Here is a 16384-nt window from a genome sequence, read left to right on the forward strand (position 1 = left end):
CCCCTTTAAAGGTTACTACAGTGCCTTGTTTTGTGTGTTTTTTCACTGACAAAAGATTAATTTCAAGAGCAGGGACATACAGTACAATTTTTAGAGGTACCTTTCTGTTGACACCCTGAGAAAAAGGAAAGTAAAGAAAACCATCTGCTATTTCTTCTCATTCTATTATTTGCCAACAAGCTGTGTAGTTTTTTTTTTCTGTTTTACTCTGCTCAAGGTGAGTAAAGAAATTTCTGTCATTTGCCCTGTGAATCAACAAACATAGCATGCTTTCAAAGATGAGGTGCAACTTTTGGATTGAAAAATATATTCATTATCTGAAGCAAAATCAGTTTTTTTTCTTCACACTGTTGGCTTGTTGTAGTTTTTGCATTCTAGCTTTCCAGATTCTGCAGTCTGCTTTTAAATGACCCTTTTTTCTTGCACACAAAGCATTCACGTGTTTCTTGCTTCATGTAACTTTTTAAAGCAGATTCTATGATAGAACCACCATGGCTATTAATATTTGTAATTATATTTGTAATCTGAAACAGGAAGATGGTTTTGTAATCTGAAACAGGAAGATGGCCATCCTTGAGGATATCTGTGAACTATTTTCTGTTTTTTCCTGAAGACAAGGGTGTCATCAAATCTCTCAGACAATGAAAAGTTAGAATAGAAAAGAGAACTTACCAGAGTACAAGAAGAAGAGCAGCAGAGTGAGAAGAAGAAAGCTTCCTGGCTTCATGATTCCTCACTGAACTTGATTGAGGTAGGACTCTTTGGAGCAGTTGATGCTGAACAGGAGGTCTCAAAGCTTTTCCCTGCCCTTCCAGGCTGTATGTGCATACCCTGACTGTTTTGGTGATGAAGTCTCTCCCTTCCGGATGCAACTGGATGTGGAATTGGCTGTTGTTGAAATCTGTGGTAAGCTTGTCAGTTTGTAAACTTCCTTTAACACAATTAACCAAGAGGAACCTCTCTCCTGATTGAAATATTTTCATACTTCTGCACGACAATGAAGAAATTAAAGTCCTCTAGTCCATCTGCCACAATAACACCACAGACTTAACAACTGTTGATAAGAAAGACAAAAATTTCTGGCCAGCAGAATAGAATAGAAAGACCTGGAGAAGGTAACAAAATACAAAGACTTGCAAATAAAAATAGAATGTCCATGGCAAAAGAAAGAAGGGTCAACCAAGTATGTGCTTCATGCCTGGAGAAGCAACTAGCTGTTCCTCATTTGGAGGAGATTGGGGGAGGTAAAGCAGGGAAACTCTGTTTTTTGGTAGTTGGCCAGAACTATTTGCCTCCAGAAAAGAAGACGTACTGAACCCTTGTGCCCATAACAAAAATTCCTTTAGAAGCAAAGTGTGTGATTTACTTCCCATGTCAGACAGCAGATGATAGAATTTCATATTTGAATACACCTGAACAGGAATGAGTTCCTGGATATAGATATAGATCTCCAAGGCAGATATTAAGGAAGGTTCTAGTGCCAATATGTTAGTGGTTCAGGGATTATACTATATGCAGTGGTACTTTTCCCATTATGAGAAAGGTTCTCCTCATTTACATGATATTAATAACCCATGTTTAAGTCTTGCCTCCTGTTGTTTACATATTCTAACGTATAATTTTAACAATACATATCAATATTTTACAAGTGATTATTAATAAATGTATCAGGAATTTCAATATATAATAATAAAGCATGTAAAATGGAATTGACACATTGATACTAACAAGGAAAGGTAATTGGAAAGACGATTTGTAGAATTCCTGGTCTCCTGTTCCCCCCCTCCATCCCCAATTAGAACGGGCATAAATGGGATAATCTGAGTCTTCAACATTAAACAAGTAAATTTTACCTTTACAAATAGTTATTGCAGAAAAAGAACATTGCTGTAAATTCAGTCACTGGAAGCACAGTGAAATGGGAACAGAAAACAGGACCTATTTCCATAATTATCATCAAATGTGGCAAAAAAATTATTTGTTATTAACTCCTTCCTCTGTAAGATAGTAGAGCATAAGGCCAGGTGGTCTTCCCCTCTTCTGAATGGTGCTGCCTTCTCCAATTTAGCTATCCCTTTGGTCATTGGGACACAGTCTGATGGGACCTTGAGAGGGCAAATTATTCACTTTATAACTTTAATCTATCCCTCTTTTTAATGATCCAGAAAACAGGACCTTTTTCCATAATTAGTATAAACCGTGACAGATTGATTGGTATTAAGTTGCCAAATAGTAACTCCATCCTATGTATGACAGGAGAGCAGAAAGCCAAGTAATTTCATAATTTTCCTAATCCTGCCTCTACAGAGATTGATTGATTTTTTCTTGAATTTATTATGCAAAATGTTTGGCTTTCTTCAAGTATGAATAACAATCTTAACTAAAAAATCTAGTATGGTGGAAACAAGTTCCAAAAGAAGACTCATGGAGAGATAATGCTTTGCTTTGTTTATTGATAAATCTGCGAAAGACATTTAATACAGCAACAGAGCAGAATCAGAGGGAAGAACAGCATTTTTGTGGGGATGTTAACGAGCAGGGCATGAAGATGGTGAGATATCCTTAATCAATAATCCTTAGTCTTCTGCATTTTAAGATTTCAACATTTTCCCCTTTTTCTCAGCCGAAGTTTTCTTCCACCGTGACTGAAGGAAACAGGGATAAAAATTGAATTAAAAACCCAGAAAGATACATCCACTATAGTGGCTCACCCAGCCAATAGTCTGTAATAGTCAGCAATATTACTTGGCATTTTCTGAAAGTGACAAGTTGTCTTTGCTTCCCCCCCCCCCCCCCCCGCCCTCTAAAATTAGTAAAATATTCTGCTTGGAACCACCATGCAACGTCTCTGTGGAGGAAAATGATTTTTGAGTGAATACTTGAAAAGAAGATAAGTTTGCATACTCCTTTTTTGAAGCCTAGAAATCCAGGGCTTCCCATCCAAATGCTTTCTTCTCCAGTTGCACAGAGTGAAACATGTACTTACATGTAGGCATTGCAGAAATTACATTTGTTGGTATAAGTCCTGCCATTAGAGCCACAATGGGGGTTATAATCCTGGGGACAGAAGGTTTTTGGGTACCCCCGACAATAACTCTATGGGAAAAAAGCATATGAATTATTTCATAAAACTACCCTGCCCTTCTTTTTATAGGGGCAAGTCTGATGATTATTTGAATACCGTGGGCCAAATTGATTATCTATTTTTATCCCATCAACTTTTAATTCTTTTCTTCTACAAAGTTCCTTCCTGCTCTGGGTGGTCCAACTTGTTGTAATATAAACCATTATACAACAGCAATGCTGGAAAATGGATCTGGGATTTTCAGGAATTATAATTTATAGTTGTTATATTTTTGTTTAGATCTCCATAGTTTGCAAACACTTGTCTCACTATTATGGATATGTATGCACGCCAGATACACTGAAAGAAACAGCTGTCTAATAATAACCTAAAATATTGTTTAGTTTGTTATGTTTTAGGTTTGCAGTGCAAATGTCTTTAATTGTGTGCTGTGACCTGGAAAGGCTTGGGAAGGTAAGCAGCTTGGGAGAGGGAATGGATAAAAACAGAAGAACTGGCCCGATGGGGGAGGATGAGTGGAAACAGAATGAAAAATCGTTCTGAGTCTTATTGTATCTGAGGTTACATGTTGTCCACGAAGGTGGTGGTGATGGGGAGGGACAGGCATGGGGTTATTATGTATCCACACTTCTGGGTCCTATCCAAGGACTTCATTTAGTAATTAAAATTTAATAACTAAAAGTACTCACATTTAAATTTTGTGCAGCAATATCTGAAAAAAAAACCATGCCAAATGTGAACATTTGAAACAATTTCATATTTTCTCTTATTTTTTATAATTTATTAGTGCATTTCAATTTGTATTGTCCCTTGCTCCCTTCCATTAAAATTATTGACCAGCTGAAATAAAAACAAAACATTAATAGAAAGTCCAGTGAAAACCAACTCTTACAAGTGATGTATATCAATAGGCAGTTCAATATTGTTGATTTCTACAGGAATTCTGCTTATGTTACACCTGAAAGTACCACTTTATTCCAAGTATTTAGAATGCTGCATAAGACCTCTTAGGAACTATGAAAAAATTATGTTTTTTTCCTGGAGACAAGGGTGTCCTCCAATCTCTCAGGCAAGGAAAAGTTAAAATAGAAAAGAGAACTTACCAGAGTACAAGAAGAAGAGCAGAAGAGTGAGCAGCAGAAAATTTCCTGGCTTCATGATTCCTCACTCAACTTGGACTCTTTGGAGCAGTAGATCCTAAAGGTGAGGCCTCTAAGCTTTCCCCTGCCCTTCCAGGCTATATATACACATCCTAACTACTTTGGTGATGAAATTTCTCCCTTCTGGATGCAATTGGATGTGGAATTGGCTGATGCTGAAGTGGGTGGCAAGCTTGGCAGTGGGTAAACTTCCTTTTACACAATTAACCCAGGATTCAAGAAGCATATATCTAAAATATTTAGATAGATAGATAGATAGATAGATAGATAGATAGATAGATGGATGGATGGATGGATGGATGGATGGATGGATGGATGGATGGATGGATGGATGGACGGACGGATGATAGGTGATAGAACAACTTTATTGTCACTTTGAATGTTACATACAGCTTTGAAAGTGTCATCGTCTCCAATATACACTACATAAACAAAACAAAATAAATAAAGAAATACAACATTATGAATATGCCCATATATATTGCATGACACAAAGAAACTAGTCTAGTTCAGATGTACACACGTATATGGAGCAGTGGTGGGTTCTTAATCGGTTTACTACTGGTTCTCTGAGTGTGTGTGAGCAATTGAATAAAAATTATGGAAAAATGAATGGAAAAAAGCAAAAAAGCTGAGGAGCGGGAATTCAATCTGCCACCCCAGATCAAGTGGGCTTTGGAAGCTGAAATAAAGGTAAGTATAACCCAGGGGTGGGCGGGCCCACTTTTAAAAAAAACAGAGAATAAGTTTGCTCTCTGTTTGAAGGCAGCACTACTGGTTCGGGAGAACTGGAAGGGACCCATCTCGGATATGGAGAGAAAAATGAATGAATCTTGCGAGTTTACTAGATGGATGGCATAGGAAACAACACTGTTATAGAATCTGGTAGTCCTGCTAGAAATACTTCAAAACCTCCTCCCGGAGGAGAGCAACAGAAACAGACCGTAAAGTGGATGTCTGGTGTCTTTAACAATGCTATTAAATCTTCAGAAGGGGTATTGACTGAGGTGAGGCAGCAGTTTAAACCAACCATTTATTTCCAACTGACAACAACAGTGCCACTCCCTCTTGGCTGGAGCATGCATGGCCACATCCTCGGGGCACAGACATAACACTCCTTTCCACCAGCCTGGCGCATGCGTAATCATGCAAGTATGCTGGCCGCCTATGCAGCTGGCCAGATCTTCTTACTTTCGTGGCAGCTCCTGGAGGCTGATTCTCCCAAAGAACTACTGGAGACTGCGCTGACTCCTCATTTGACAGACCCGATGCAGAACCTGCTCTGACAGGTAAATCCAGCACCGAAATGGCGGGAACACCCAGGGATTCAACTGGGCCAACTGGTGGTGAATCAGCTTGCATCAGCCTCGAGGCCTGCCACCCACGCAGCTGATCAATGTGGCAACACCAAATGCGCCCATTGCTCAAAGCGACCCTGTAAGAGCAGGGGGCGGTTAGTTGCAAAATATGTCCCAGTAACCATTTCAGCTCACCCCTGTAGTTGCACATGAATATTATGTTGCCCACTTGAAATGACCGGGCATGGCCGGTGATGTCCAGTGATTTATCCACACAGTAACTTGGGTCAAGCCAATCAAGGTTGGTTCAGAGGCAGCAACCCATTAACAACTCTGCAGGGCTATGGTTAGTAAATGGGCAGAGTACAGTGTGCTGTACTAAAAGGTACTTATTCACTCGGGCTTGCAAATCCCCTGGGCCTAACCTCACTAGGGATTCCTTAATGGATCATTCCATTCGCTCCACCATACCATTACTTGCAGGTTGGAAAGGAGCCACCAGGGCATGATGTATGCAATGCCCAGCCAAGAACATCTGGAAACGGTAAAAATCTTGTCAGAGTTTTGGCAGTGTGACTATTATTATGAGATAAATCCAGGAATAAAACACAGAGGACACAGCACACAGAGCCTTAATTAAGAGAGAACTTTTGTCTGATCCTGACGAGGCTGGCGTCAGCCACCTTAAAGCCACTGGGATTAGAGCAGGGCGCCCGAGGAAGGAGTCACCTCAGAACCATTGCACAGGCTGTGGCGGAAACCATCCCCATGCTTGGTGCCGTGTTAAAAATGCTGTGTGCTGAAATTGTGGAAAGAAAGTACATCTGGCGAAAGGGTGCCGCTCGACTCCCCCTCTCCGTAACCAAGCCAATGATTGTCCAGCCTATTGTACGCCAGCCGCCAAAACACCACAGACTGCTGAAGATTGTTTTGCAATCTTTCGTGACCAGTGGCATTCACCTGATGCTAGTTGTCAAGCCAAAGCAATGTCAGGCAGCAAAATCTACTTCGATGTCCACATTGAAGGCAACCTGTTCTGGTCTACCTTGAAGTATCTGATGCTGTCCCTTTCAAAGAAGCTCCTTCCCTTGCTTATCCTAGTAAGGCTCAGTTACAAGCTTTCCTGGGGCTTTTAAATTTTTATGCTGTGTTTTTGCTCCATAAGGTTCTATCAGATTGTTCGCGGATTACCGGTGCACGATAAATAAAGGGCTTGAGGCTAATCCTTACCTTGTCCCTGTGGTCCAGGAATTGCTCCCCACATTGGGGCAGGGCTCCATCTTCACCAAATTGGACCTTGCCCAGGCATATCAGCAGCTCTCTGTGGACGATGCGACTGCTGAAGCACAGACCATTGTTATCCACAGAGGAGTTTTTAAGTGCCGGTGGCTCCAGTTTGGTGTAAGTGTCGCCCCGGGAATCTTTCAGGGTCTTATGAAGTGGTTGCTCCATGGTATCCCTGAAGTCATCCCTTATTTTGACAATGTGTTTATTTCTGCCAGGGATAGCACTGATCTCCTTGCTAAAGTGTGAGCAGTTCTGTCAAAGTTCCAGGAAATGGGGTTAAAATTCAAACCTTCCAAATGCCAAATTGGGTTTCTGAAGTTGAATTTTTAGGGTACTTGATTGATGCCAAAGGCATCCATCCAACCCCCACGAAGTTGGCAGCCATTAAACAGGTGCTAGTGCTTACTAGTAAGTCTCAGTTACAATCTTTCCTGGGGCTTTAAAATTTTTATGCTCTGTTTTTGCTCCATAAGGTATCAGTGGCAGATCCACCGCATAGGCTCCTAGATGCCAAAGCTCTATGGAAGTGGGGTCACAAGGAGGCAGCAATATTCGCAGCTGTGAAAGATTTTTTGACTTCCAATGCTGTTTTTATCCAATACAGTGAACACCTTCCCCTGACTTTAACTTGCGATGCTTCCCCTTATGGGGTGGGTGCTGTCCTTAGTCATAGGTTGCCTAATGGGTCTGAAGCACCTTTCGCCTATTTCTCTAGAACTCTCTCCTCTACGGAGAGAAATTATAGTCAATTAGACAAAGAGGCCCTAGCCGCAGTAGCTGGTATCAAGCGTTTTCATAATTACCTTTATGGGCGTTTTTTTGAATTGGCAACTGACCATAAGCCATTACTCAGTCTTTTGGCAGGTGGCTCCTTACCACCACGCGAGTAATGGTATGGCAGAGCAAATGGTATGATCCGTTAATGAATCCCTAGCGAGATTAGGCACAGGGGATTGGCAAGCCTGGGTGAATAAGTACCTTTTAGTACAGCACACTGTACCCTGCCCATTGACTAACCATAGCCCCGCAGAGTTGTTAATGGGTTGCCTTGATCGGCTTCACCCAAGTTATTGCGCGGATAAATCACTGGACATCGCCAGCTGCTCCTGGTCATTTCAAATGGGTGACCTAATATTCAAGTGCTACTATAGGGATGAGCCGAAATGTTTACCCGGACATATTTTGCAACTAACCGGCCCCTTCTCTTACAGGGTCAGTTTGAGCGATGGGCACATTTGGCGTCGCCACATTGACAAGCTGCGTGGGCGGCAGGCCTTGATGCAGATGCAAGCTGATCCACCACCAGTTGACCCCGTTGAATCCCTGGGTGTTCCGGTTAGCCCCGCAGCCAAGTCATGTCCTCCTTCCAGTCGTCCCGCCGTTCCGGTGCCAGGTTTACCTGTCAGGGCAGTTTCTGCATTGGGGTTGTACTTGCAGGATTATGCATGTGCCAGGCTGGCGGAAAGGAGTGTTATGTCTGTGCCCCGCAGATGTGGCCATGCACACTCCAGCCAAGTGAAAATGGTGCTGGTCAGGGCAGGACATTGGGTGGCCCTTGATTGGCTGCCCCGCTTGACAGCATGCATATAAATAACTGTCAAGCGGGGAACTGTCATTTTTGCCTTGGTTCTGAAGTTGTTGTCAGTTGTAAATAAATGGTTCATTTAAACTGCTGCCTCACCTCAGTCAATAACCCTCTGACGATTTAATAGGGAGGACTTCAGAACCCATACCAACAGGCATCTGCCACATAACACGCTAGACTTAACAGTTTCCGATAAGAAACACAAAAAAGTCTGGATAATGGATAGTGCCTGGAGACAGCAGAATAGAAGAGAAAGAACTGGAGAAGATAACAAAATACAAAGACCTACAAATAGAAATTTAACAACAATGGCAAAGGCAAGCAATGGTAGCACCAATACTAATAGGCGCCATGGGTGCAATCCCAAAACAACTGGAGCCTCATTTGAACACCCTAGGCATTGACAAATTTGCCATCAGTCAATTGCAGAAGGTGGCTTTATTTGGAACTGCTTCCATCCTGTGATGATATCTGTAACACTTTCAAAAATCCAGATAAGGACGTGATAGGTAGACAAAAATGCCTAACCCCAGGCTGAACATCTGGCTAATTGTGCGATGATTAATTAGAATAATATAAAGCATGTAAAATGGGATTGGTGTGTTTATAGTAACATGGAAAGATAATTGGAAAGACAATTTGAAAAATTGCCCGTCTCCAATTCCCCACACCCCATCTAGTTAGAAAGGGCATAGTGGGGATACTCTGAATCTTCATCATTACACGAGGTCTTCTAGAGGGATCCTGGAAGCAAACCTTTTCTCTAAAATAGATAAAATATTCTGCTTAAGAGTTCTACAAAATCCATCTATGGCAAAATATGATAATTTTTTGAGCAAATACCGTATTTTTCAGAGTATAAGATGCACCTTTTTCCCTCAAAAAAGAGGTTGAAAATCTGGGTGCGTCTTATACACTGAATACAGCACTTTTGGTCTCCTGAAACCCAGCCCCCGTCACCAAAATGGCTGTGCATAGCTTTTAGGAAGCTTTCAGAGAGCACCTGGGGGCTGGGAAGGGCAGAAATGAGCAAAAAACGGGCTGTGTTTTGTTGAATTTTGCCTCCCCAACCTTTAGGAGCACTCTATCCATGCCTCTCTTTTTTTGACAAAAAACAGGCTAATTTACGGAAAACTGGGCCATTTTGGGGATGTTTGCAGAGTGCAAAAACTTTTTTTTAATTTGCCTCTTCAAAACCTTGGTACTTCTTATACTCTGGTGCATCTTATATTCTGAAAAATACAGTATTCACAAGAACAAGAATCAAATTAAACATCAATTTGTTTTTTCAAGCAGAAGGACTACCTATAGTAATGCTTTCTTCTCTAGCTATACAGAGTAAATCTTATACTTATAAATACTTCTAGCAGAAAAAGAACATTGCTGTAAGATTTGTCACTGGAGACACAATGGGATGGGAAGTTAAGATGGCAAATACCAGTGACGTGCGGTGAGGTTTATGGCTGGTGAGGCACTGACACAGGGCTTTCAAATTTTTTTAGACTTGTGGACTTCAACTCCCAGAATTCCACAGCCAGGCATGCTCCCTTCCGATTTAAAGCGATAGCATTTTTCTCCTTTGTGAAATAAGTTTTCCTTCATTCTTTTTCTTCTCCCTCCCCCTCCTTCCTCCCTCTCTCCCTCCCTTCCCCCTCTCTCAAACAGACACACGCACACTGAGAAGTTGGATCCCTCTCTCACTCACTCACTCATTCACTCTCAAACAAACACAAACACAGAAGTTGGATTGGATATATTTTCCAATGGCTTGAAAGCAGCTCATCTGCCATACCCCCCCACCCCATTCTCCTGCTGCCTTCCAATCCGAGCCTTTGATTGTATGTGGAGCCACATTGTCTTTTCAAACTGTAATCAGTGAAGCTGGGAGTATATACTTTTATCCATCTCTCTCTCTCTCTCTCTCTCTCTCTCTCTCTGTGTGTGTGTGTGTGTGTGTGTGTGTGTGTGTGTGTGTGTTTGAAAAGGCAACATGGCTCTGCATGCAATCAAACTTTTTGAATTCCTCCCCCATCCCCACACACACCTTTTACAGCTGTTTCAGAGAGGATTTCAACTCTGCCCTTGCTTGCCATCATGAAAAGAAAAAAAATGTAAAAGGAAAAAAGCATGAGTTCTGAGGTCAGACTGAGCTATTTGCTCCCAGAGCCTCTAAAAAGCCTCTAAAAAACTCCCTCTACAGGAAGCAGGAGGATGACGTGCCTCATCTACATAAGGAATTTTTCGGCTTTTAACCCTTGCTTAGCTCTGCTCGAGTGATCATAAAGTCAGAATAAATGAGGCACCTCGCTGTCCTGCCGCCCCCTGTAGAGGGCACTTTTTAGAGGTTTTTTTACACAGTTAAGCACTAAGCAGAGTCATCCACTGTGACTCTGGCAGCAACTACCTCAGCCTTTTTCCTTTTACATTTTTTTTCTTTTCATGATGACAGTGATGAGGCTCTGCCTCCCCTGCCTCCCCTGACAAATACTGTCTTGGGTATTGGAAGGTAAAGTTATAAAGTGAATGGCAAGCTATTCATTTTATAACTATAATCCATCCTTCCTTTTAATGACACAGGAAACAGGATTTATTGCCATAAACTGTGACAGAATTGTTGTAATTAACTTGCAAAATAGTTACTCCTTCCTATGTAAGACAGGAGAGGACAGGACCAAGTGGTCGTCTTCTCTTCTGTGTAGTCCTTCCTTCCCCAACTTAGACATCCCTCATAGGTGATCATTTACTCCTCTAATAGGGAAGCTATTAAGGAGGAGGGGGCGATGGTACCCCAAGTTGGATCCCAATCTGCAATAAGAGCCAAAGAAATAATTGTTACCATTCACATGAAATCTGTGAAAGTATTTTTTTAATTAAGTTTTTTTTTATCCTGCCTCAATAAAGAATGATTATTTTCTTGAATGTATTATCCCAACTACTTGGCTTACTTGAAACATGAACAACCACCTTATCTAAAAAAATCTAGTATGTATGGCAGAAATAGGTATCAAAAGAAGATTCGTGGAGAGATAATGCTTTGCTTTATTTATTGATTAAATCTGCTAAAGACATTAACAGAGCAACAGAGCAGAATCAGAGGGAAGAACAGCACTTTTTTGTGGGGATGTTAATGAGCAGGGCATGAGGATGGTGAGTTATCCTTAATCGATGATCCTTTATTTTCTGCATTTTTCAAAGCTTAACAGTTGAAGTGTTCTTCCACTGGAACTGATGGGAAAACAGAGAAAAAAGTTAAAATTTAAAAAACCACAGAGATGCATCCACCAGCCAAAAGTATGTTAAGAGTCAGCAAGATTACTTGGCATTTTCTGAAAGTGACAAGTTGACTATGCTTCCCTTTCCCCCTAAAATTACTAAAATTAGTAAAATATTCTCCTTGGAACCACCATGCAACTTCTCTGTGGCAGAAAATGGTTCTTGAATGAATACTTGAATGGAGGATAAGTTTACACACTTCTTTTTTTGAAGCCTAGAAATCCAGGGCTTCCTATCCAAATGCTTTCTTCTCCAGTTGCAAGAGTGAAACATGTACTTACAGGTAAGCATTGCAGTAATCACACTTGTTGGTATAAGTCCTGCCATCAGAGGCACAATGGGGTCGATTAGGCGCCTGACATACACGTATTGGGCATCCCTCACAATAACGCTATGGGAAAAAGCAAATGATTTATTTCATAGGGCTATCCTGCCCTTCTATATAAGGGTGTAGTTCTGATGATAATAAGGATAAACTGTGCCAAACTTGATTATGAGGTTCTATCCTATCAGCTTTTAATTCTTTCTTCTGCAAAGTTCCTTCCTATTCCAGGTGGTGCTCCTTGCAATATAGACCATCACACAACATCAATGCTGGAAAATGGATCTGTTTTTTTTTAGGAATTACAATTTACAATTATTATATTGCCGTTTAGAGCTGCATAATTTGCAATACCTCCCTCAGTATTAAGTTTATGTATGCACATAAGATGCACTGAAAGAAACAGTTCTGTAACATTGTTTAGGTTTCTTTATAGTTTACATTGTGCAGTGCGACTGTTTTTAATTGTAAGTCCTTGAAGGGCTTAGGAGGGTAAGCAATTTGGGAGAATGGATAAAAACAGAAGAAGTGGCCTGATAGGGGAAGTTTTTTTTTTTTTTTTGCCTTTATTTGTATGCCGCCCTTTTCCCTGGGGGGACTCAGGGCGGCTCACAATTCAAAAGAGGGAGGGGGAGAAGACAAACAATAGACAATACAGCATGTTAAAAAGAAAACACAACAATCGTACAATTCGAATGGGGCTACAATCTTAACCCCAGGCCAGCCGGGACAGCCAGATCTTTAAAGCGGCGCGGAAGGACTGGAGGGTGGTGAGGGTCCGAATCTCGACGGGGAGGTCGTTCCAAAGGGACGGAGCAGCCACCGAAAAGTTGAGAGGAAACTGACTGAAAAAAATTGTTCTGAGTCATATTGTATCTGAGCTTACATGTTGTCCACAAAGGTGGTGGTGATGGGGAGGAACAGGCATGGGGTTATTATTTTCTAAGGACTTCATTTAATGACTAAAATTTAATAACTAAAAGTACTCACCTCTGAAGTGAGGTCTAGCAGCAATATCTGGTGGGGGGAGAGAAATCATGCCAAATGAGAACATATGATCTATTTTTTTATAATAGGCGCATTTCAATTTGTGCTGTCCCTTGCTCCCTCCCTCCCTTCCATTAACATCATTGACCAGCTGAAATAAAAACAAAACATTAACACAAAACTCTTAACACAAAATCCAGTGAAAACCAACCATTACAGGTAATAGGGATGTCAATAGGCAGTTCAATATTCTTGATTTCCACAGGAATTCTGCTCACGTACCTGGAAGAACCATTTATTCCAAGAAATGAGAATGCTGCATCAGACCTCTTAGAAACTATGAGTCACAACTGGAAAACCCTGGTTAGAGGGTCTTCTAGTGAAATGGCCAATGCACACTTTTTGTGCAGATTTCCCGAGCAAGCATTAATTCCCATTGAACTGGCCTTGGGGGTATCCGTGGATTATTGCCTGTTTTTCCCTGGAGATAAGGGTGTCCTCAAATCTCCCAGAAAAGGAAAAGTTAGAATAGAAAACAGAACTTACCAGAGTACAAGAAGAAGAGGAGAAGAGTGAGCAGCAAAACGCTTCCTGGCTTCATGATTCCTCGCTGAAGTTGGTTGAAGTAGGACTCTTTGGAGCAGTTGATGCTGAAAGTGAGGTCTCAAAACTTTCCCCTGTTATTCCAGGCTACATACACATAACCTGACTACCCTGGTGATGAAATCTTTCCTTTCTGGATGCAATTGGATGTGAAGTTGGCTGTTGCTGAAGTGGGTGGCAAGTTTGCCAGTTGTAAACTTCCTTTTACACAATTATCACAGGATTCAAGAAGCACCCCTCTCCTGATTAAAATATTTTCAAACTTCTCCATAAAAATGAAGAAACTAAAATGCACTGGCACTTGAGATTCAAACAAAGAAGCATCTGCCACATAACACAACAGACTTAATTGTTGATAAGAAGAAGAAAAAAGCCTGGATAGTGGATATGGGAGCAGAATAGAAGAGAAAGAACTGGAAAAGATAATAAAAAACAAAGACTTGCAAATAGAAATAGAATGTCTCTGGCAAAAGAAAGGAAGGGTAGTACTACTACTACTACTAATAAATCCCTTGAGTGAAATCCCAAAACAACCAGAACATCACTTGAACACCATCAGCATTGATAAAATTACCATTATTCAATTGCAAAAGGCAGCTTTACCTGGAACAGCTTACATCCTGTGACTTTTAACTCAATCAGACATCAATATTTGCTTTTCACAGGTGTGTGGGGAGGAATTCATATGTGGACAAAAATGCCAAATCTAGTGTGAACATCTGGATAACTGTGTGATGAACCCTAGTAATAATAATAGCATCCAAATAAATGGGTCCCAGGACTAAGTGGAATGAGCTTTATGGAGCAGCCCTGAATTATCTGTAAGTTGTAAGTTGCATGAATCTGCATTCTCCATCCAACTTCTGAGAGAAATAGAAAACAAGTCCAGTTCCTCCTCTCTATGACAACCATCCATCTATATTCTCTATCAGGAAGTCTCCATGTTTCTCCTACTACAGTATTTCGATTGCCAAATACCATCCCACTCATTAGAGGCCACATCCTATTTGTGGACCATGTAAATTTAGCATTAATATTCATATAAAGAGACAGAAATTTTTAAATACCAATAAGAATAGGAACTAGTTTCTCATAGGAAAGAACAATATGTTTTAAAAGTCAATATTAAATTAGATTTCTAGCAATGTGCAGGCTTGCCAGGTTTAGTTTCCTACAAAAAATCAATCTATGCCTGAACAATAAGGAGGGTGGAGGATGCTAAAATATGGTCTATGCTAGATTCTTTCTTCATCTGTGCTCCTTCAGTACCTGAGATGCTGACAGAGCCTATTTTTCACACTCTATTCCTTTCCCAATTGGAGCATAGCATTGAAACACTCTTCATCATTCTGTGTGTTCACTGGGGCTCAACAGTTATGTTTTTAACTCGTGTTCTTTCAATGGACTTTGTGATGAAAGTGAGACTACTCCATTGGTGGAAACTAAGAATAATCTTATTGCAGTAATGAGGCTGTGCGATTCAAAATATAATGCAATTGTTTCTTCTTACCCCACAAGATAAATTGTTGACTAACCAAAGGGGAAAACAACTCAAAAAGCTTGGGAAAATGAAAAATATGATACAATAATACAATAGCAGAGTTGGAAGGGACCTTGGAGGTCTTCTAGTTCAACCCCCTGTCTAGACAGGAAACCCTACACCATTTCAGACAAATAGCTATCCAACATCTTCTTAAAGACTTCCAGTGTTAGGGAATTCATAACTTCTGGAGGCAAGCTGTTCCACTGATTAATTGTTCTAACTGTCAGGAAATTTCTCCTCAGTTCTAAGTTGCTTCTCTCCTTGCTACTTTAAGCATATATATATATATATATCAAACAAATATCAACAAATTCCTTTTTATAGATGTTAATTGTTTCCCTCTAATTTTTCTTTTCCCTGCTGGTGTATTTCTACCAAATTCAGGACCAAATAACCCTTGTTATTATAAATGGACTAATTCAAATGTTGAAGAGATTCATGCAACCTAATAAGAAAGACTACATTAGGTCCATAACGTTAATAATAGCTACGCAGTTTTGGCTATTTTAGCACATAGAATTAAATAATACTCATTTGCATCACTAATCAGCCGTACGTCTATTGGGAATTTTTAAAAAACTGAAATAACCACACCTTTAGCTTCTGCCAAAGAAGCAATGAGGTAAACCTGTCCTACCCAAGCCTTCATTAATTGATATCTATCTTGTTCCATTGCATGAATCTCCTGTAGATAAACAATATCTGCACTTAATAATTTTAAATATGCTAAGATTACATTTGTTTCTTGGGTTCCCACAAGCTTTTTATATTAATAGCAATAGCAATAGCAGTTAGACTTATATATCGCTTCATAGGGCTTTCAGCCCTCTCTAAGTGGTTTACAGAGTCAGCATATTGCCCCCACAGTCTGGGTCCTCATTTCACCCACCTCGGAAGGATGGAAGGCTGAGTCAACCTTGAGCCAGTGAGATTTGAACTGCTGAACTCAGTGATGTGCGGTGAGGTTGATACCTGGTGAGGCTCAGCAGGGCAGCGGTCGGCCTCGGCGGGGGGGGCGATTTGCATCGCGGGAGCAACCAAGCACCCGGGTCTGCAGCAAAGGCGCTTGGTGGCTCCCGCGATGCAAAGTGCCCCGCTGCCCCCCCCCCCCCGCTGTCCCAGCCTGCATCCGCTGGTAATCTCAGGCACACTTCGTCCTAAATCATGCCCTTGCCCGGCTCAAGGTATGCATGCTTCACTCTCTCGATATATCGGCAACGAACCCTTCCCAGATAATTTGG

General features: G+C 41.0%; 1 protein-coding gene across 1 annotated transcript in view; it reads right to left on the reverse strand.

Annotated features, from left to right (window-relative positions):
- The window catches only part of LOC116523973 (serine protease inhibitor Kazal-type 10-like), a 56255-nt gene extending 49260 nt beyond the window's left edge, over positions 1 to 6995 (reverse strand). Inside the window, exons 1-2 of the mRNA XM_032239066.1 lie at positions 6774 to 6995; positions 2987 to 3096 (exon numbers count right to left, since the gene is read on the reverse strand). Coding sequence (XP_032094957.1) covers positions 2987 to 3096; positions 6774 to 6995 — 332 coding nt within the window. The remainder of the gene's footprint in view (positions 1 to 2986; positions 3097 to 6773) is intronic.
- Between the last annotated feature and the right edge of the window lie 9389 nt (positions 6996 to 16384).

Source organism: Thamnophis elegans, chromosome 2, assembly GCF_009769535.1.
Source record: "Thamnophis elegans isolate rThaEle1 chromosome 2, rThaEle1.pri, whole genome shotgun sequence".
Taxonomy (NCBI): Eukaryota; Metazoa; Chordata; class Lepidosauria; order Squamata; family Colubridae; genus Thamnophis; species Thamnophis elegans.